Source organism: Ictalurus furcatus, chromosome 15, assembly GCF_023375685.1.
Source record: "Ictalurus furcatus strain D&B chromosome 15, Billie_1.0, whole genome shotgun sequence".
Classification (NCBI taxonomy): domain Eukaryota; kingdom Metazoa; phylum Chordata; class Actinopteri; order Siluriformes; family Ictaluridae; genus Ictalurus; species Ictalurus furcatus.
This window is the reverse complement of record NC_071269.1, coordinates 8,790,565-8,808,074: the sequence shown is the minus strand read 5'-3', so window position 1 is coordinate 8,808,074 and position 17,510 is coordinate 8,790,565. Positions and strand designations below refer to the sequence as shown.

General features: G+C 40.4%; 3 protein-coding genes across 9 annotated transcripts in view; 2 read left to right on the top strand and 1 right to left on the bottom strand.

Annotated features, from left to right (window-relative positions):
- The window catches only part of sh3gl2b (SH3 domain containing GRB2 like 2b, endophilin A1), a 9,914-nt gene extending 5,769 nt beyond the window's left edge, over window positions 1–4,145 (top strand). For all 6 annotated transcript variants that reach the window (XM_053644142.1, XM_053644143.1, XM_053644141.1 and 3 more), the window contains 5 exons: window positions 193–326; window positions 545–703; window positions 835–938; window positions 1,143–1,267; window positions 1,954–4,145. In XM_053644142.1, coding sequence (XP_053500117.1) covers window positions 193–326; window positions 545–703; window positions 835–938; window positions 1,143–1,267; window positions 1,954–2,150 — 719 coding nt within the window. In that variant the 3' untranslated portion in view covers window positions 2,151–4,145. The remainder of the gene's footprint in view (window positions 1–192; window positions 327–544; window positions 704–834; window positions 939–1,142; window positions 1,268–1,953) is intronic.
- A 2,778-nt stretch (window positions 4,146–6,923) lies between these two features.
- On the top strand, window positions 6,924–11,341 carry LOC128619010 (putative acidic leucine-rich nuclear phosphoprotein 32 family member C). Of its 2 annotated transcripts, XM_053642831.1 has the most exons (8): window positions 6,924–6,973; window positions 7,066–7,119; window positions 9,978–10,127; window positions 10,226–10,348; window positions 10,463–10,643; window positions 10,744–10,826; window positions 10,916–10,982; window positions 11,057–11,341. In XM_053642831.1, exons 1-8 carry the CDS (start codon window positions 6,971–6,973, stop codon window positions 11,134–11,136), a joined length of 741 nt encoding a protein of 246 aa, XP_053498806.1. In that variant the 5' UTR covers window positions 6,924–6,970; the 3' UTR covers window positions 11,137–11,341. The 2 variants fall into 2 exon arrangements, with proteins under 2 accessions (XP_053498806.1, XP_053498807.1); XM_053642832.1 differs by having other exon boundaries at window positions 6,938–7,119.
- A 1,976-nt stretch (window positions 11,342–13,317) lies between these two features.
- Window positions 13,318–17,074, bottom strand: hmgb2b (high mobility group box 2b). The gene is made up of 5 exons (XM_053642833.1): window positions 16,923–17,074; window positions 15,680–15,828; window positions 15,448–15,599; window positions 15,181–15,355; window positions 13,318–13,772 (listed from the first exon to the last, which is right to left on the bottom strand). Exons 2-5 carry the CDS (start codon window positions 15,824–15,826, stop codon window positions 13,596–13,598), a joined length of 651 nt encoding a protein of 216 aa, XP_053498808.1. The 5' UTR covers window positions 15,827–15,828; window positions 16,923–17,074; the 3' UTR covers window positions 13,318–13,595.
- Between the last annotated feature and the right edge of the window lie 436 nt (window positions 17,075–17,510).

Below are 17,510 nucleotides of genomic sequence, written 5' to 3'. Positions count from 1 at the left end.
TGGAAATAATATTTTAAAAATGTAAATGTGTAAAAATTTCAAAAATTGGATACAATACAGGTGTCTTAAAAGTCTCTCTCTCTCTCTCCCTCTCTCTCTCACCCTCTCTCTCTCTCTCTCTATCCATCTCTCTTTCCATCTGTCTCTCTGTCTCACCCTCTCTCTCTCTCTCTCTCTCTCTCTCTCTCCCAGGTCTGGCTCTGATAGACGCAGGTGAGGCGATGCGTGAGCTCGGAGAGGTGAAGGACGCTCTGGACATGGAGGTCAAACAGAACTTTATTGACCCACTACAGAATCTGCATGACAAGGATGTCAAAGAGATACAGGTAACACTTACACACACACACACACATACACGCACACACACACACACACATTGACTCATACATTTTTACATTATGTCTGGTGTGGTTTTAGTGCTTGAAGGTCTGACTGCGTTTCTGGTGTGTGTGTATGGTGTGTATGCGTGTGTGTGTGTGTGTATGGTGTGTATACGCGCGCGTGTGTGTGTATGGTGTGTATGCGTGCGTGCGTGTGTGTGTAGCACCACCTGAAGAAGATGGAGGGTCGGCGTCTGGACTTCGATTATAAAAAGAAGCGTCATGGCAAAGTCACAGACGACGAGATCAAACAGGCGCTGGAGAAGTTTGATGAGTCAAAGGAGATCGCTGAGCAGAGCATGTTCAACCTGCTGGAGAGCGACGTACGAGACACACACACACACATTTAAAATGAGTTCTGTTGTTGTGATTGGTCTCTTGTTTAATCTTTTCCTCTGTCGTTGTATGTGCATGGTATGTGTGTGTGTGTGTGTGTGTGTGTGTGTGTGTGCAGATAGAGCAGGTGAGCCAGTTGGCTGCACTTGTGAAGGCTCAGCTGGAATACCACCAACAGGCCACTGATATCCTCCAGCAGCTTTCCAGCAAGATGGAGGAGAGGTGATGTAGAAATGTCACAATGTGCAGAAACATGATGATGGTTTTGAAGGGTTTCAGGAAACTTTCAGACTACACATCCCACAGTGCACCTGTGCTCAGTACACCAATAAGATCATCAGGACATACGATTCCTGGGAATGTAGGAGCTTAGAGAGATAGGAGTTTGGGAATTTTATGTTGTGTGTGTGTGTGTGTGTACCACAGGATAAAGGAGGCCTCCAGTAAGCCGAGGAAAGAATACATTCCTAAACCACGCATGGAGCTACAGCTGCCCAGTGAAACTCACAATGGAGGAATACACACCGCTAAATCACCTGCTCGCTCCCCAGGTACACACACACACACACACACACACTCACACACACACACACACACACACGTTACCCCTACAAGTTCTAGATTAAGCACTATATTCACACTTCTGTGTGCTTCATCATCGTTTCTCTCTCTCACCCTCTCTCTCTCTCCCTCTCTCTCTATCTCTCACCCACTCTCACCCTCTCTCTCTCACCCTCTGTCTCTCACCCTTTCTCTCTCTCCCTCTCTCTCACCCTCTCTCTCTATCTCTCACCCTCTCTCTCCCTCTCTCTCTCACCCTCTCTCTCTCTCCCTCTCTCTCTCTCACCCTCTCTCTCTATCTCTCACCCTCTCTCACCCTCTCTCTCTCACCCTCTCTCTCCCTCTCTCTCTCACCCTCTCTCTCTATCTCTCACCCTCTCTCTCCCTCTCTCTCTCATCCTCTCTCTCTCTCTATCATCTCTTTGTCTCCCTCTCTCTCTCTCTTTCTCTCTATTTCTCTATCCATCTCTTTCTCCCTCCCTCTCTCTCTCCCTCTCTCTCTCTCTATCATCTCTTTGTCTCCCCCCCTCTCTCTATCTCTCTATCCATCTCTCTCTCTCCCTCGACCTCTCTCTATCATCTCTTTGTCTCCCTCTCTCTCTATCTCTCTATCCATCTCTCTCTCTCTCTCTCTCTCTCTCTCCCTCTCTCTCTCTCTCTCTCTCTGTATCTGTAGCTCCTCTGGATCAGCCGTGTTGTCGCGCTCTGTATGACTTCGAGCCGGAGAATGAAGGCGAGTTGGGCTTTAAGGAAGGTGACATCATCACGCTGACCAATCAGATCGATGATAACTGGTATGAGGGGATGATCCACGGCCAGTCGGGGTTCTTCCCCATCAACTATGTCGACATCCTGGTTCCTCTGCCTCATTAAGCCCCGCCCCTTGCTATGCTTCAACCACTTCACCAGCATTTCTGATGATGATGGTGATGAAGAGGTTACAGTAAATAATTAATAGCACACTCTGAAGTGTTTGTGTGCCCGTTCAGTGTTGCTTTAGAGGTGGCTCTGGAGTGTGTGTGTGTGATTTATTTATTTTGTTTCCTGACCTGTTGTCACTTACATCAATGATATCACAAGATTTCACACTTTTTATGTCACACTATTAACGTAAGTGAAATAATATATGAATTTTGATGAGTGTCTGGTTATATTTCTGCTTTAACACTCAGGTCTCACTTTCCTGGCTGTAATCTACAATGCAGTTTAGTTCAGTACGCGTGGTTTATAGATAAGAGTTTGTGATCATTTCTGATGATTACTTTATCCACATTAACACTGTTTCGTTTCTCATGATGGCATCAGGAATGAAAATGACAGGAATTGTCTCAGCGAGGTTCTACAGGGTTCCTTTGCTGAGAACTCAGATGGTTATATGATTGCTTTATTAATTGTATGCTGAATTATGCATTTCCACATCATGAGGATAATAAGTTGTAAAAGAAAATATAATAAATAACTCATGGCCTTTCTGCACTTGCGTAATCCTGAGTGTGTAAAAGCGGCTGTGGATTTAAACGCTGGTTAAAATGTAAGTGTTAAAGATCAGAAGTTGTTGTTTTCGACACGTACAGTTCTCTTCAGGCTGAATACGGAGACGGCGTCTGTGAGAGCCGCATGATGATGAAACCACCTACACGGGCTCATGAGCTGGTGCGTAAGATCTGCAGCTCCAGTCCTGCAGGTGGCACAGTTACAATGTCATAACAAAATTCCTCGACTACAGGAAGAAGTTCCTGAAAGCCGTCGTTAGTGAATTATTCGGCTCAGACATGCCTCGTTTTTAACGTCCAATCACAGGCTCGGTTGCGTAGCGTGTTTATTTAAATCTGCGTTTACTGCATAACTACGTGGTGTTGCTAGAGAAAGACATCGCTGAACATAGTCTCTGTGTGAAATACGCTCAGTCCTTTAGAAATTATACAGGATTTCTGTTTGAGGGCGGAGCTTCACTCTGATTGGTTCCCCAGGGTTCTCTCACATCCAATCAAAATCCTTAAATCGTAGACTGGAAACTCCAAAGGACGCAGTGTGTGAAGGTGTTTAGGACACGCCCTGTTTATGCTCCTTCATTTCTCCTGAACTTTTTGTTTGTTTGTTTACTTATTTGTTTGTTTATTTATTTGCTCACGCCTCTAGCACAATTTAAATGACTTTCTCATAAAGTATGAATAATAATCACTGATGAGAAACACTCCAGTTCCTGTGATTTGTAGTGTTTTGTTTCATTTGCACTTTTTACTCTGTTATTGTTTCTGTGTGAGCTGTAGCTCCATTATTTATTTATTTATTTGTTTGTTTGTTTGTTTGTTCATTATAATTATTAAACTCTTCTTTAGTTTCAGCTCATGTGGAAGTGACATTCCAATGTATGCACAACCTGTGTGTGTGTGTGTGTGTGTGTGTGTGTGCATGTGTGCGTGCGTGTGTGTATGTGTGAGTGTGTGTTTGTGTGTGTATTATCCTGTACAGTGTTACACAGAGGAAGTTGGTTTCTCTCGCTCTGATTGGTGGATTTGGTGTTTCTGTATCTGCAGTCGTGTAAAATTAACTTTATGGATTTTTAATAACGTGTTTAAAGTGAAGCTGTTACACTATAATAGTGAGGATTATAAATTTTCTGTGTGTGTGTATGTGAATGTGAGTGTGTGTGGGTGTGTATGAGAGTGTGTATGTGAGACTGTATGTGTGTTTAAGAGAGTGTGTGAATTTATTTCTTCCTTTGTTTTCACATCACAGCTGATAAACGTATGTCTGACTGTAGTGTGTTTATGGCTGAAGTGTGAATGTTTTCTCCGTTTTGTTCTACGTCATTAACATTAGCATTAACAGTAGCATTAGCATGTTAGCATTTATAATTTACGTAAACTCAGTGTGATTTGTTCGGCGGTTCAGCATTGTTTTTATTTTATTTGAGCGAAGCTACACATGTGACTGTTGTATTTACTCTTTAAGTGCACAGGATTAGCTAGATGTGGGCATGGCTCAGTGATGGACAGCTCTTTAGCTTGTAGCTAGACAACAACATTAGCTAGTGTTACATTTTCATCTAACAAAAATCCAGTCAAATTAATAATAACAAATATTTCTCTCCCACACCCTGTTTTAAGAAGTGTGATTAGATTAGCTATTAGCATGCTCAGAATTAGCATTAAAAATTACCAATGGCTTTTGTTTCACTGAATCACGCCCACAAAATGAAACTCCGCCTACTTTAGTTATGTATTTACATAAAAAATGTGATCCACACCTTTATCATCCAATATCCTGAATAAATATAATGATGTAAAGTGTATCCATTCAAGTGTATCACTCAGAATCTCTCCAGCACTGATACTGATCAATCAGTAACAACTAATTAATCAATAATTTATGAATAATTAATGTTTTATTAATGAATAATTGATATCCAGCAATCAGTATCCAATAATCATTACAGCAATAACTGTCCCAGTGTGAGACCTTCACACTCCTGAGCCCTCCATAACCACATCACCTCCTTCACTGTGTGTGTATGTGTGTGTGTGTGTGTGTGTACCGCGGCATGTTTTTGTGTTGAACAGAACCTGAAGGTAAATTAATTAAATGTCATTGTGATGCATATATTTATCTCCTGTATGGACCTGTTGGTTTTATTTATGTATATATAAATATAATTCTATATATATCTATATATCTATATGTATATGTGTGTGTGTGTGTGTGTGCCTCTCGCTCTCTCCTGTGCTGGATGAACAGAAGCTGTAAAAGTCGTATCACTTGATGTGATCACACAAATGTCACACACACGTAAAATAAAATACAGTGTCACTAATGATGAGTAATGAGTCCTGAGTCACACACACATACACACACACTCTACACATTCACATCCTTTATAAGGTCCTCAGTTTGACCCCGGAATAATAAATGGATGAAAGGAGTATTTGAAAACAGACAGGTGATGTACAGTGGATATAAAAGTTTACACACCCCTGTTTAAAATGGCAGCTTTTTGTGATGTAAAAAAATGAAACCAAGATAAATCATGTCAGAACTTTTTCTCCCTTTATTGTAAAATTAAATCATTTTATGGGGAATATATATATATGTGTATGTGTGTGTATATATATATATATATATATATATATATATATATATATATATATATATATATATAAAATGTATAATAACCGGATTGTATAAGTTTGCACACCCCTAAAACTTACTAAACTAATACTTAATAGAAGCAGCTTTAGATTTTTATCACAGCATAAAGTCTTTCTGGGGAAGAGTTGTTGACTTAGCAATATTTTTCCATTCTTCCTTATAAAAGTATTCTATCTCTGTCAGATGGGCAGGGCGTGTCCTGTACACAGCCCTCTTCAGGTCATCACACAGATCTTTGATTGGATTTAGGTCTGGACTCTGGCGGGGCCGTTCCATAACCGTGACCTTGTTTTGGTGAAGCCATTCCTTTGTTGATCTGGAGGTTTGCTTCGGATCGTTGTCGTGCTGAAAGGTGAAATTCCTCGTCATCTGACGTGTTTTGGACTTAAGGTTTTGTGCCAGAACTGACTAGTATTTGGAGTTATTCATTATTCCCTCCACCCTAATTAAAGCCCCAGCTCCAGCTGTAGAAAAACAGCCTCAAAGCATGATGCTACCACCTCCATGCTTCACTGTGAGGATGCTGTTCCTTTGGTGATGCGCTTTGTGTTTCATGATGCTACCACCGCCGTGCTTCACTGTGAGGATGCTGTTCCTTTGGTGATGTGCTTTGTGGTTTTTTTTTGTGCCAAACGTATGTTCAACAAAGTTCAACTTTGGTCTCATCAGACCGTAACACATTATTCCACATGGTTTTGGGAGATTGGATTATTTTCTAACATTTATATTTTGGTTAAAAAAGGCTTCCACTTGTTGACTATTATCTTTACAGTGTTCCACGGTCTATCCAATGCCTTGGAAATATTTTGTAACCCTCTCCTGAATTATATTTTTCAACAATCAGAAACCGTACCTAATTATAAGCTCTTTGTGGCCCATGGCTTTTCCAGCTAGATGTTACCAAGATGTCAGGAGAATCTTACAGGAACAGCTGGACTTTATTTGGGATTAATAAGTCACTTTAATTGATGTTAGGATGAACATCAATTAAAGGATACATCCCATTCCAGATTTATTCCTCTATACTGTTATAATGCGCTCCACTCTTCTGGGAAGGATTTCCATTAGATTTTGGGGCATGGCTGTGGGGATTTGTGTTCATTCAGCTACAAGAGCGTTAATGAGGTTGAGGTCAGGCGTTGATGTTGATGTGAGGAGACTCCAGTTCCAGTTCATTCCAAAGGTGATCAGTGGAGTTGAGGTCAGGACTCTGTGCAGGACACTCGAGTTCTTCTACCTTCTTCCAACCTTCACACACCACGTCTTCATGGAGCACACTTATTTATTTATTTTCTGTGTATTAATGGAAACAGAAATAGAATTGACAAACAGTTGGGCATTTTAGTTATCGGTTCAAGAAAGTCACGGAATACTGAGGAAAATAAACAGCGATATTAAAAAACCTCATCACCCTGAGGAATTCACTTCCGGCTCCGGTAGTGACGTCATCACGCGGCAGTGCGTCGCAGTTACGTAACGCCGCCGCCGGAGGCGCTATAGAGCTGCAGAGAGAAGAGAAGAGAAGAAGACAGAGAGATTGATTCATGGTAAACTCGTGTGATTGTGTGCGTTTCTCCCTTTTCACAGCCTGCTCACTCTCATTTCATCTCACATTTAAACTCGCTTTATTTCTGATAAGATGGACATGAAGAAGAGGATTCACTTGGAGCTGCGGAACAGGACGCCGTCAGACGTGAGCTGCACACAATACTTTTACTAATCAGTGAAATAAAGAGGGGTTAATGATGTAAGCGAGAGAGCTGGAGAGAAATGTTACACACTGTAATTACAGTTTCATTCCTCACAGCCGCACGTGTGTGTGCGCGCGCGCGCGCGTTCACGCTGCTGTTTAACTCGTTTTGATTTGTTCAGAGTGGTTTTTACGTTATTTAGTGATTTATTTCTGAGCGCTGGATGCCTTTAGGCCTGTATATTTAAGGTGATTATTATCAGTCTGCTCTGTACACTGGGTTTGTTCTCAGGCTGCTGGGTGTTTGCTGTGTGGAGAGAAAAGTAGGTCACGTGACTTGTCTTTGAAAGTTAAACATTTGCGTTTTGTAATCACTATATTTGATGTTATCGGGCCACAGAGACGCGACTAGTTTAATAACACCCTGACTGAGAGATTTAACTAACATTATACAGCGTTGGGAGGGAAAAAATCGTTTTTACTGAGACGAGTTAGCGATTAGCGACTCTATCTCGCGCGGTCTTCCCGCCATGAGCGTTGTGTTCCACACAGAAGCGCGCACTCCGAGACGTTCTGCACCCCTACCGCTTCCGGTCCTATTGATGAATCCGAGCGCTAGCTTAGCGTTGAGCTAGTCTTTTATTTCGCCTGTATTTACGCGTAGCAGTTTTTCTCTTAGTTCTTTAATAATAATAATAATAATAATAATTATTATTATTATTATTATTATTATTATTATTAATAATATCATCATCATCATTAACAGCCTCTATTGTCAGTGAAATTTAGTGATTTGTATTATATGGCGTGTGATAAGATGCTAACAGTGGCGACGGAAATGGCTTCACTACTTGCTAAATATTATAAGTATTTAATTTGAGGGGAAAAAAACATTTCAGTGGTGAAGCAGAAACAATGAGTTTTCAATATGTATGTTAGCATATGAGCTAATGCTGCTAACGCGTTGGAATGACGTGATTTTAAACCAGGCGGTTACAACACCTACCCAACAGGGGTCTTTTGAGTGCAGGCTATGCTGGATGAGGCAGGATCCGGGGTTGTACCGTCTGTGGATAGCATTACGTAGTGTGATTTGGTTACTATGGCAACACGACAGTCTGCATTGAGGAGAAAAAATGAGCGGTTATTATACAAGACTAATTTGGGTGTAAAATATTTAGGGCTGCAACTAACAACTATTTTAATTGGTTAATTAATTTAATTTTAATTGATTATTCGATGGGGCGATATTTTTTGTTGTTTATTTAAAATAAAATCCACAAACTCAGTGTTATAAATATAAACTTTAGACTAAAACTTTACACAACTGTTTGTTCGAAACAGAAAAGAACCCAATACACACACAAGAATATATATGATTAATTTAGGAGTGTAGTTTAATTCGGTTCTTTTTGTGAATCCATAAAAAAAATGATGCATAAGTAGTTATAAACCAAATAAATAAGTGTGTGTGTGTGTATATGTGTGTGTGTGTGTGTGTGTATATATATATATATATATATATATATATATATATATATATATATATATATATATATATATGCATGCATGCATGCATGCATGCATATATATATATGCATGCATGCATGCATGCATGCATGCATGCATTATTTTTTTTTATGGATGCACAGAATTAAACTACAGTCTTAAATGAATAATAAAAACTCCCTTTCACTGCACCTTGTGGTTTCTGTTCCGCACTGCCTTTAGGAATATTATTTTACTGGTTTACTTTCGATCATAGTGTTTAATTAGACATTACAGATCTTACTCGAGCTACACTGTGCATCACCGCGTCTACACAGCGCATGATCAGCAACACGGGCTCGTTACAAACACAACACTTCCGTTATAATAAACGACAGAAGTATCACTGCAAATGTGCAAATACAGCATATAATGACAATAAACTGAAATTAAATGAAACCTTTTAAGCAACTCACGACCACATCACTGTCATGCTCGTGTTACACAAACTTTGCTTTATTAAGTTTGATCTTCTCCATGGTGTTTAAAATAAAATGCTCCCTGCCTTAGAAGACTTAGAGGTCGCATACTTTCTTCCTCAGTCACGTGACGATTTCGCCTCCGTCTGTTGGAGACTGAGGTCATGCTGGGAATAAAAGGTAACGCTGACAAACAGTAATGTGAAGAAAGTCAGTGTCAGTGACTCTGGGTATTAGGCTAAAGGTAACGGTGTTGCATTACGTGCGTGTGGAAGTGGTTTATACTTCCGGTTAGTGTAAAAAACACTAGTGATATTTGAGATGATATTACATTTCTAAAATCCACCCACTAGATGGTAGTGCATAGTGTAAGTGTACAGTACTTCTTTTGGGACACAACTTTATTTACTCTCCGAAGCGTGTTTTCGGAACAGAAGTAGTGTAATGAGTAAATCTCCCCCATGCCGCGCAGACCAACTAATCGATAATGAGTTTCGTTGACAACGATTATCATAATCGATATTTATCTATTAGTTGTTGCCGCTCTAAAAATATTTACCATTTATTTCAATTAAAGTTTACACACGTTTCATATTCATATCTGAAACTGTAACACCAGTGGAAAAGTTTATTCCTGATCTTTAGCTACACACACACGCAGTTATTTCAGGTAAACTGGCAGGAATAAGTATTTAATCTTTATGAAATTTCAACTCCAAGATTTCAAAGATACATAAAAGATTAAAACTGAAATGAAACAAATATTTTGTGATGTAAAAATGATTGAAAGAAGGAATTACAGTGAGGATAAACATTAAAAGATTTTAGTACAATAATAATAATAAACTAGCTAATTAGACTAATGGGAATTCTCTGTGTATAATTGTGTGTCAGGTGTGTGAGTTGGTGCTTGATAACTGTCGCTCTGATGAGGGGAAGGTCGAGGGTCTGACGTCTGAGTTTGTGAACCTGGAGTTCCTCAGTCTGATTAACGTGGGTCTGACGTCGATCTCCAACCTCCCCAAACTGCACAAACTCAAGAAGGTGAGAGAACACGCACACTCTTCCTGTGTGTGTTATAATGGTGTAATGAATGTTACATGTTTAACTGAGGTTAAACACGTTTGTGTGTGTGTGTGTAGTTGGAGCTGAGTGATAACCGGATCTCGGCTGGTCTGGATATTCTGGCGGAGAAGCTGCCCAACCTCACACACCTCAACCTGAGTGGCAACAAACTGAAGGACCTGAGCATGCTGGAGCCACTGGTGAGCCCTAACCTCTGACCTTTTACCCGTCAGGAGGGATTCTCTCTTGTTCTCTCACACTCTTATGATCATGACGTGTGTGTGTGTGTGTGTGTGTGTGTGTGTGTGTTGCAGAGGGATCTGCCACGTCTGAAGAGTCTGGACCTGTTTAACTGTGAGGTCACGACCCTGGATGATTACAGGGCGAGTGTGTTTAAGCTCCTCCCCCAGATCACCTACCTGGATGGCTACGACCCCGAGGACCGAGAGGTTAGCGACTCGGACGCGGAGGGAGGTGATGAGGATGAGGATGAAGGTACACACACAGGGAGCTAATGGTCTGTCTGTACACTGCTGCAGAAGGTTAAAGGTCAGCCTGCAGGATGTATAACTCTACTTTCTCCTCCACTATACAGTGAACTCTGAGGAAGATGAGGATGAAGATGGAGAAGATGATGAGGACGAGGAAAACGATGAAGAGGAGGAGGATGATGAAGAGGTGAGTGGGGATGAGGTGAAGCCTCACACACAATACACACACTGTAGCCCTGTGTAATATCTGTCTCAATCTCTCTCCCTCTCTGTCAGGAGGAAGACTCGGGTCAGGAGGATGGTGAGGATGATGAGGAGGAAGATGATGATGATGAGGAGGAAGGTCTGTTCCAGAGCGCTATAATTCATGTTTCTCTCTCTCTCTCTCACACTCACTCACTTTGTGTTTGGTTGTAGATGAGGACGAGTGTAAAGGAGAAAAGAGGAAACGAGACCCAGAGGATGAAGATGATGATGAAGATGATGATGATGATTGAGTTCCGTGTGTGTGTGTGTGTGTGTGTGTGTGAGAGAGAGAGAGAGAGAGAGAGAGAGAGGAGTTTTAATGTGTTATTTTTTTAAACCCCACTCAGACCCCATGTTGAAGTTCTCTCCTGACTTTTTTTGGTTTGTTTTACATTTCTGTTTTTCATCCAGATTGAGTACAGACTTTGTAAATAAAATGTGTTTTCTAAGAGTCAAGATGTGCGTGTGGACTATACCTGTTACTCTCAGGACCTCTGGCGTGCTTTTATACTCTGCTCTCATGGTTATCAAACAATTGCAAACACAACACAGGTTTATCCCCCCAAAAAATCTTTGTTAAATGTGACCAACAACTATTGGTCTTCTATGAGTTCATATGAGAAATATTTTAAGTATTTTCCCATTGATATTTAAAAAGATTTAGTACACCTGTGTGATTAGGAACAGGAAATTGTTCAAACATGACTTCTTGTTTCACAGGGGTATAAATATGAGGTAACACATGCCAAATTCCCTTAGTCATTCATAACATCACCACATGTTTGGAAGGGTTTCAAGAAAAAAGCCTCTACTCTCATCCAAAAACAAACTTCAGATTGCCAGACATTACTGGAACTTCAAATGGGATCGGGTTCTATGGTCAGATGAAACCAAAATAGAGCTTATTAGCAATAAACACCAGAGGTGGTTTTGGCACACACAGAGAGGTAGTCATATGGAAAAGTACTTTATGCTCACGGTTCAATATAGTGGTGGCTCTTTAATGTTTTGGGGCTATTTTTCTGCCAGACGACCTGGACATTTTGTTAGGATACATGGACTCCTCAATTATCAACAGCTATTAAATGAAAGCCTGACTGTCTCTCCCAGAAAGTTTAAAATGGGCTGTGTTTGCATTTTCCAGCAGGACAATGATCCAAAACATACATCAGAATCAACACAAAAATGGTTTACTGACAACAAAATGAAGGTCCTGCCATGGCCATCCCAGTCCCCTGACCTGAAACCAATAGAAAACCTGTGGTGTGAACTGAAGAAGAGAGTCCACCAGCGTAGACCTCAAAATTTGAAGGATCTGGAAAGATTCTGTATGGAGGAATGGACTCAGTTCCCTTGCCATATATTCTCCATCCTCCTCAGGCATTATAGGAGAAGACTCAGAGCTGTTATCTTGGCAAAGGGAGATAACACAGTGTTGACTAAAAGGGTGCTAATAATTGTTGCACACATAATTAACGAAGATATTTTTTGATAAACCTGTGTTGTGTTTGTAATTGGTTGATATCCATGAGAGCAGAGTATTTTTGTGAACAAAATATTGAAAGGTTAAACAATAAGGAAAAATTTTCAGCCTTCTTTGCTCGTATTTACCAAAGGGTGCCAATATTAGTGGAGGGCTCTGTATATAATTCCAGTGAGTCACATGAATTAATAGGAAATGGAGTTTATTTTAATATATTAATACATACCAATATACACAACAGGCCATAAATACTGGTGGTGAGATGAAGCAAAGTTACTGTTATAGAAAACTAATCAACACCTGACCAATCACAATCCAAATATATTCTGTAATAATTTATATATCTACTCTTTAATCCTGCCTCAAAGGTCTTTCACCTCTTTTAAAAAGCTTTTGGATATTTTCATTTTTAATATTTTAATCTTTTAGCCCTGAACACACCCCCCCGAATAGTTAGAATTCTTCAGATTGATTTTCTGTTGCTTTAATCGGTGTGTGGGTCCACAAAGATTTTGTGGAAAACATGCAAAACAGCAATATTCTCATTTTCCCCTTCGTTTTCGAGTTGTAAAATAGAGCATTAAAATACTTGTTCCTGATTGGCTGGTGCGTGCACAATGATATATAGAGGTTTGCAAAGTCAGAAACGTTTCATTTATCATGTGATCATGTGACACCTCACCTTCCCCAGCATTCATACAGGAACAGACTGTGCTCTCATTCTCTCCAGCACATAGTAATTTTGAGGGTGCCAATACTTTTGGAATCACCATGAGTTTTTTAATCTTTATACCAACAGAAATCTGGTTTTAAAAAAATTATTTAAATGGTTTATTTGAAAAAGAAAAAAAAAAATTACAGTTTAAGATCAACATATAACCCATAATGTGACATGGATCTATGCTTATTTTAATGCAGGGTGCCAATATTTCTGCACACACACAGGGAGTGTAGATAAGAGTGAGTTTATTATAAAACTGTACTCTACACATGGCTGAAACACAAACCCGTACAAAAATAAACACATCACAACATCTGTGACTTATTGCTTAGGCTGGTCTCACACTAACAAACACGCGCGTGCACACACGCACACATTAACACACGCGCACACGCACGTTAAAACCCCCCAAACCCCAGTGAAGTGATCCTGCATAGACGCAGCAGCTATCACACACACACACACACACACACACACACACACACACACACACACACAGCGAGACTCTACTCATCATCCTCATCATCCTCCTCCTCATCGTCTTCTTCCTCATCTTCATCATCCTCATCGTCATCATCATCAGCTTCGACCATAGCTTTCCTAGTGGAGCCTGTGGGTCGGCCTGGGCCTCGTTTGGAAGCTCCACCCCCGGCCCCGCCCTTAGCGCGGTACGCAGCAACATCCTACAGGAAACAATAGGTGTATGTGTGTACACAACACGCATCATCACAGCTGATAAAGTCGTAACCCTTTAACGAGGCCAAAGCAGATACTTGCTGTTCACTTCCCACTGGGACAATTTACACCAAAACACTGACTCAAGTTCTAAAATAAACCCAAAAATATCTGCTTTGGTCTCATTTAGGGATTAATTCCTAAAATCTTGTCATAACATCACATGACCTTTTTGTTGCTGTTTGCCAGTACAGCTGAATGATGCTGATATTTACTAATAAAAACTATAAAGCAGACTCCAGATAAAAGTTGTGTCACTCCCTCAAGTGAGTGTGTGATGATCTGAACATGTACTTTGTATGATGTTAACCCTCTTACCCCTAAGTTCCCACAGTATTATGTCCCATAACCCTATATTCCCCAGAGAAACAGCACGCCAACCCTGAGTTCCTGGGGCAAAATCAACATTTTAATTTTAACATTTTTAGGCCTTGAAACAATGTATAATAATGTATTTGTGTAATATTACTTTGAAAATGAAGCAGTTCAGTGTTTTTACTAAACTTAGAGCACAATTCTTAACTAGAGAAATTATGCTAAAATCCTTATACTCATTTAGAAGTACCATACGAGCATCAATGTGGTCAATGCCTTTATAAATAATAAATAAATAAATGCATTTTAGCGCCAAAAGTCAAGTTTCTGGTGATAATCAGACCAGCAGGTGGTGTTTTCACGAATGCACAGAAATGGTCCCGTTATGACTCCAGACCCCTGCAGTGTCAGTCGCACTGGTTGATGGTGAAGATGAAGACGGATCAGGGTCTGAATCAGGAGAGTTTGCGTCTCTATCAGTTTCGGTTTCAACATTGTCTGAACTTTCGCTGCTGTCACTATCTAGAATCCTCGCTCTCGCCTGTGTAACTGTATGTTTTCTTTCTTTTCTTTTCTTTTTTTTTTTTACTGTTTTAGATGTACCTGTGTTCACTGTAGGTGTAACTTTAGCTGGAACACGATTAGCTTTTCACTTTGGCATTTTTAGTTCACTTCTACTATTACACCAATATTCACGCTTGGATCTTCATCGTAATGCCGGCGTAAAAACGTAATCATGTCGCGACGTCATCAACCTTCCGGGTCAAAAAATAATAATTAAGTAAGTAAGGAATCATAGCAGAGTAATGCCGGTACACCGGCCTTACGGGAATAACGTTTACACTGTAAATCCTCTATATCGGCCTTACGGGGATTTGGCATAGACGACCAAGCCGGTCTATCGTCCTTACGGGAATAGATCAAAGACGGGCAAGCCGGTTTTTCGGCCATACGGGGTAAGAGGGTTAAAGATTAATGTGATGTTACTCTCTCACTGACTATCAGAAACATCTGAAGTGAACGAGTGAGATGAAGGTTCACCTTCTCGTATTTCTGGCGCAGGGCAGCTGCTTTCTGCTCATAGGGCGTGCGGTCCTTAGGGCTCTGTTTGCCCCACATCTCAGCCAGCTTCTTAGCAATGTCTCCGATGGTCAGACTGGGGTACTCGCCCTTCACCGTCGGCCTGTGCTCTGAGCAGAAGACAAAGAACGCCGACCTGGAAAAAGAGAAGGAGACAGATTTCAGCTGTAGCGTGTCTAATGTTGAGAAAACCTCTCGGATGGCGAGTGATGGGATCGGGGCACGTACGGGGGACGTTTGGGAGCGTTAGGGTCCTTCTTCTTCCTCTCCTTCTTCCCCATGCCTTTAGGAGGGATGTAGTTCTTCATCTCCCGATCGTAGCGGTCTTTATCAGCCCTCGCCAGATCTTCAAACTTCTTCTTCTCAGTCGCAGCCAGAGTCTAAACACACACACAGCCATGTTACACCCACTTAACCACACACTAAGCAACAGTGCCATGTTTTACACACAATCACACACCTTCCATCGCTCTGAGCAGGTCTTGGAAAACTTGGTGAAGTTCACCGTGGTGCCCGGGCTCTTCTTCTTGTGCTCTTCCCGACAGGAGAGAATGAAGAAAGCGTATGCTGAGGTCCGGCCTTTCGGCTTATTTGCATCTTTCACCATGGCTGCAACAAGAACATGAAAATATAATAAATTCACTTTATATATGCGGTGTGCAAGAATAAATCCCATTAAATGCACTTGATAAAGTGTAGGTGATATTATTCCTCAATCTCAGTAGTGCACTTGGTTTGTATGGGTTTATTCAGTTAACTTCAGATTTAATGTTGAGCCAGTTTTTTTCTACCTCAGAATTTTTACTATGTTTTTTATTAGTTGTATGTGTATATATTTGGACGATTATTTTGTAGAACTGCTTAAACGTGAATTGTATTCGATGAGAAATCAGATTCACCTCAGTACAACGGCCCGCTCTGGTGATTAGCAGCCGCTACTAATGCTAAGCTAACCAGAACAATGGTGCCTCCATTTTCTTTCCCGCTTAATCCTACACCATCACGTCTTTCCCACTGAGTCCAGACAAATCCCGCCTTCCTGTGCCATGATTGGTTAACTTATTACGAGCACGAATCACTAACCAATTACAGCGCGGAAGGCGGGCTCGTATCGACCAATCAGAGGACAGTAAACCAGATTTGTCGGGAAATGGCTGAGGGAAAATAACGCTACTCCATTCTTCTCACTGTCCCCATGCTGATCTGCTGTTTATCTGAAACCCTGACGTATTTTTTACATTTTTGATTTTATATTAAAAGAAAACAAAACGTAAATGTCTACTATGTTATTGAGTATGCAAATTTCAGTTTGCGCATTGGGTAAAAATAAAAAAAAAGACTAGTGAAACAGAAAAACTAAGCCTACCCATCCCCCCGCGCGCTCACATCTAAACACAAACGGCTTAAAATGCACAGAATAACAAAACGCAACACTGCTTGATTAATGTGTTTATTTAACCACGATGAACACATTCACACATTGAAAAAGACTTAACGGTCCCGCTAACTAACGTTATACAGCTATTTTTTTTTTTTTTTTTACAAAAGCGACAATAGTGAAGATTTCTTTATACACGGATATTACACACATGATTAAACCAAATCGTTACACCAACATATATCAGTTCGTAAATGCTTTAAATAAAGAATTAATAATAAACGCGTTATTATTATTATTATTACTTAAACACCCACACGCATACCTGCTACAGGATCACTCCGTCTCCACTCCGCTACTGTTTATGTTCTTCTGCGTAGTTACTGTGGCACACAAGCCCCGCCCACTTACTCTGCTTCCATTGGCTAGACCGTCTGTCTTTTCTGTACTGATTGGTTGACTCTACAGTCTGTCACAATTTAACTTCCAATCACCAGTCCGCGCGTGAGATTCTTGAGCTGATTGGTGGAAATCGCTCCTTCATGAAATACTGCTAAGAAATAAAATATTAATGTTATTTTTTCCTCCTTTTTTCCTTTATGGGGTTTCTATTTCAGACTTCTATTATCTGTCTCATTTTATATTTTTTTTCTTTCCTTTTTATTGTAGTATCTCTCATTGTATATCTTTTCTATTTCAATGTATCATTTGCTCCCTTTTAAATTTTATTTAATAGTTTAATGTCATTTTATTTTCCGTTTACTATTTTCCTCAGTTGAAGAAGAGAAAACTGCTAATTAAAATAGATAATGTGAAACTGAAAAAAAACGTTATTATCTTAAACATATATAATATATATTGGCACCCTGTCCAGGGTGTAACCCCGCCTTGTGCCCGATGCTCCCTGGGATAG

What these genes read in the sequence shown, in the direction of transcription:
- LOC128619010 (XM_053642831.1), top strand. An exon ending in GGAACAGGACGCCGTCAGAC is followed by an intron (nt 7,120 to 9,977) that starts GTGAGCTGCACA and finishes ATTGTGTGTCAG; the next exon opens with GTGTGTGAGTTGGTGCTTGA. An exon ending in AGGAGGAGGATGATGAAGAG is followed by an intron (nt 10,827 to 10,915) that starts GTGAGTGGGGAT and finishes CCTCTCTGTCAG; the next exon opens with GAGGAAGACTCGGGTCAGGA.
- hmgb2b (XM_053642833.1), bottom strand. Translation starts at nt 15,826, where the DNA reads ATGGTGAAAGATGCAAATAAGCCGAAAGGCCGGACCTCAGCATACGCT. An exon ending in AACGCTCCCAAACGTCCCCC is followed by an intron (nt 15,356 to 15,447) that starts GTACGTGCCCCG and finishes CTCTTTTTCCAG; the next exon opens with GTCGGCGTTCTTTGTCTTCT. An exon ending in TGCGCCAGAAATACGAGAAG is followed by an intron (nt 13,773 to 15,180) that starts GTGAACCTTCAT and finishes TGTTTCCTGTAG; the next exon opens with GATGTTGCTGCGTACCGCGC.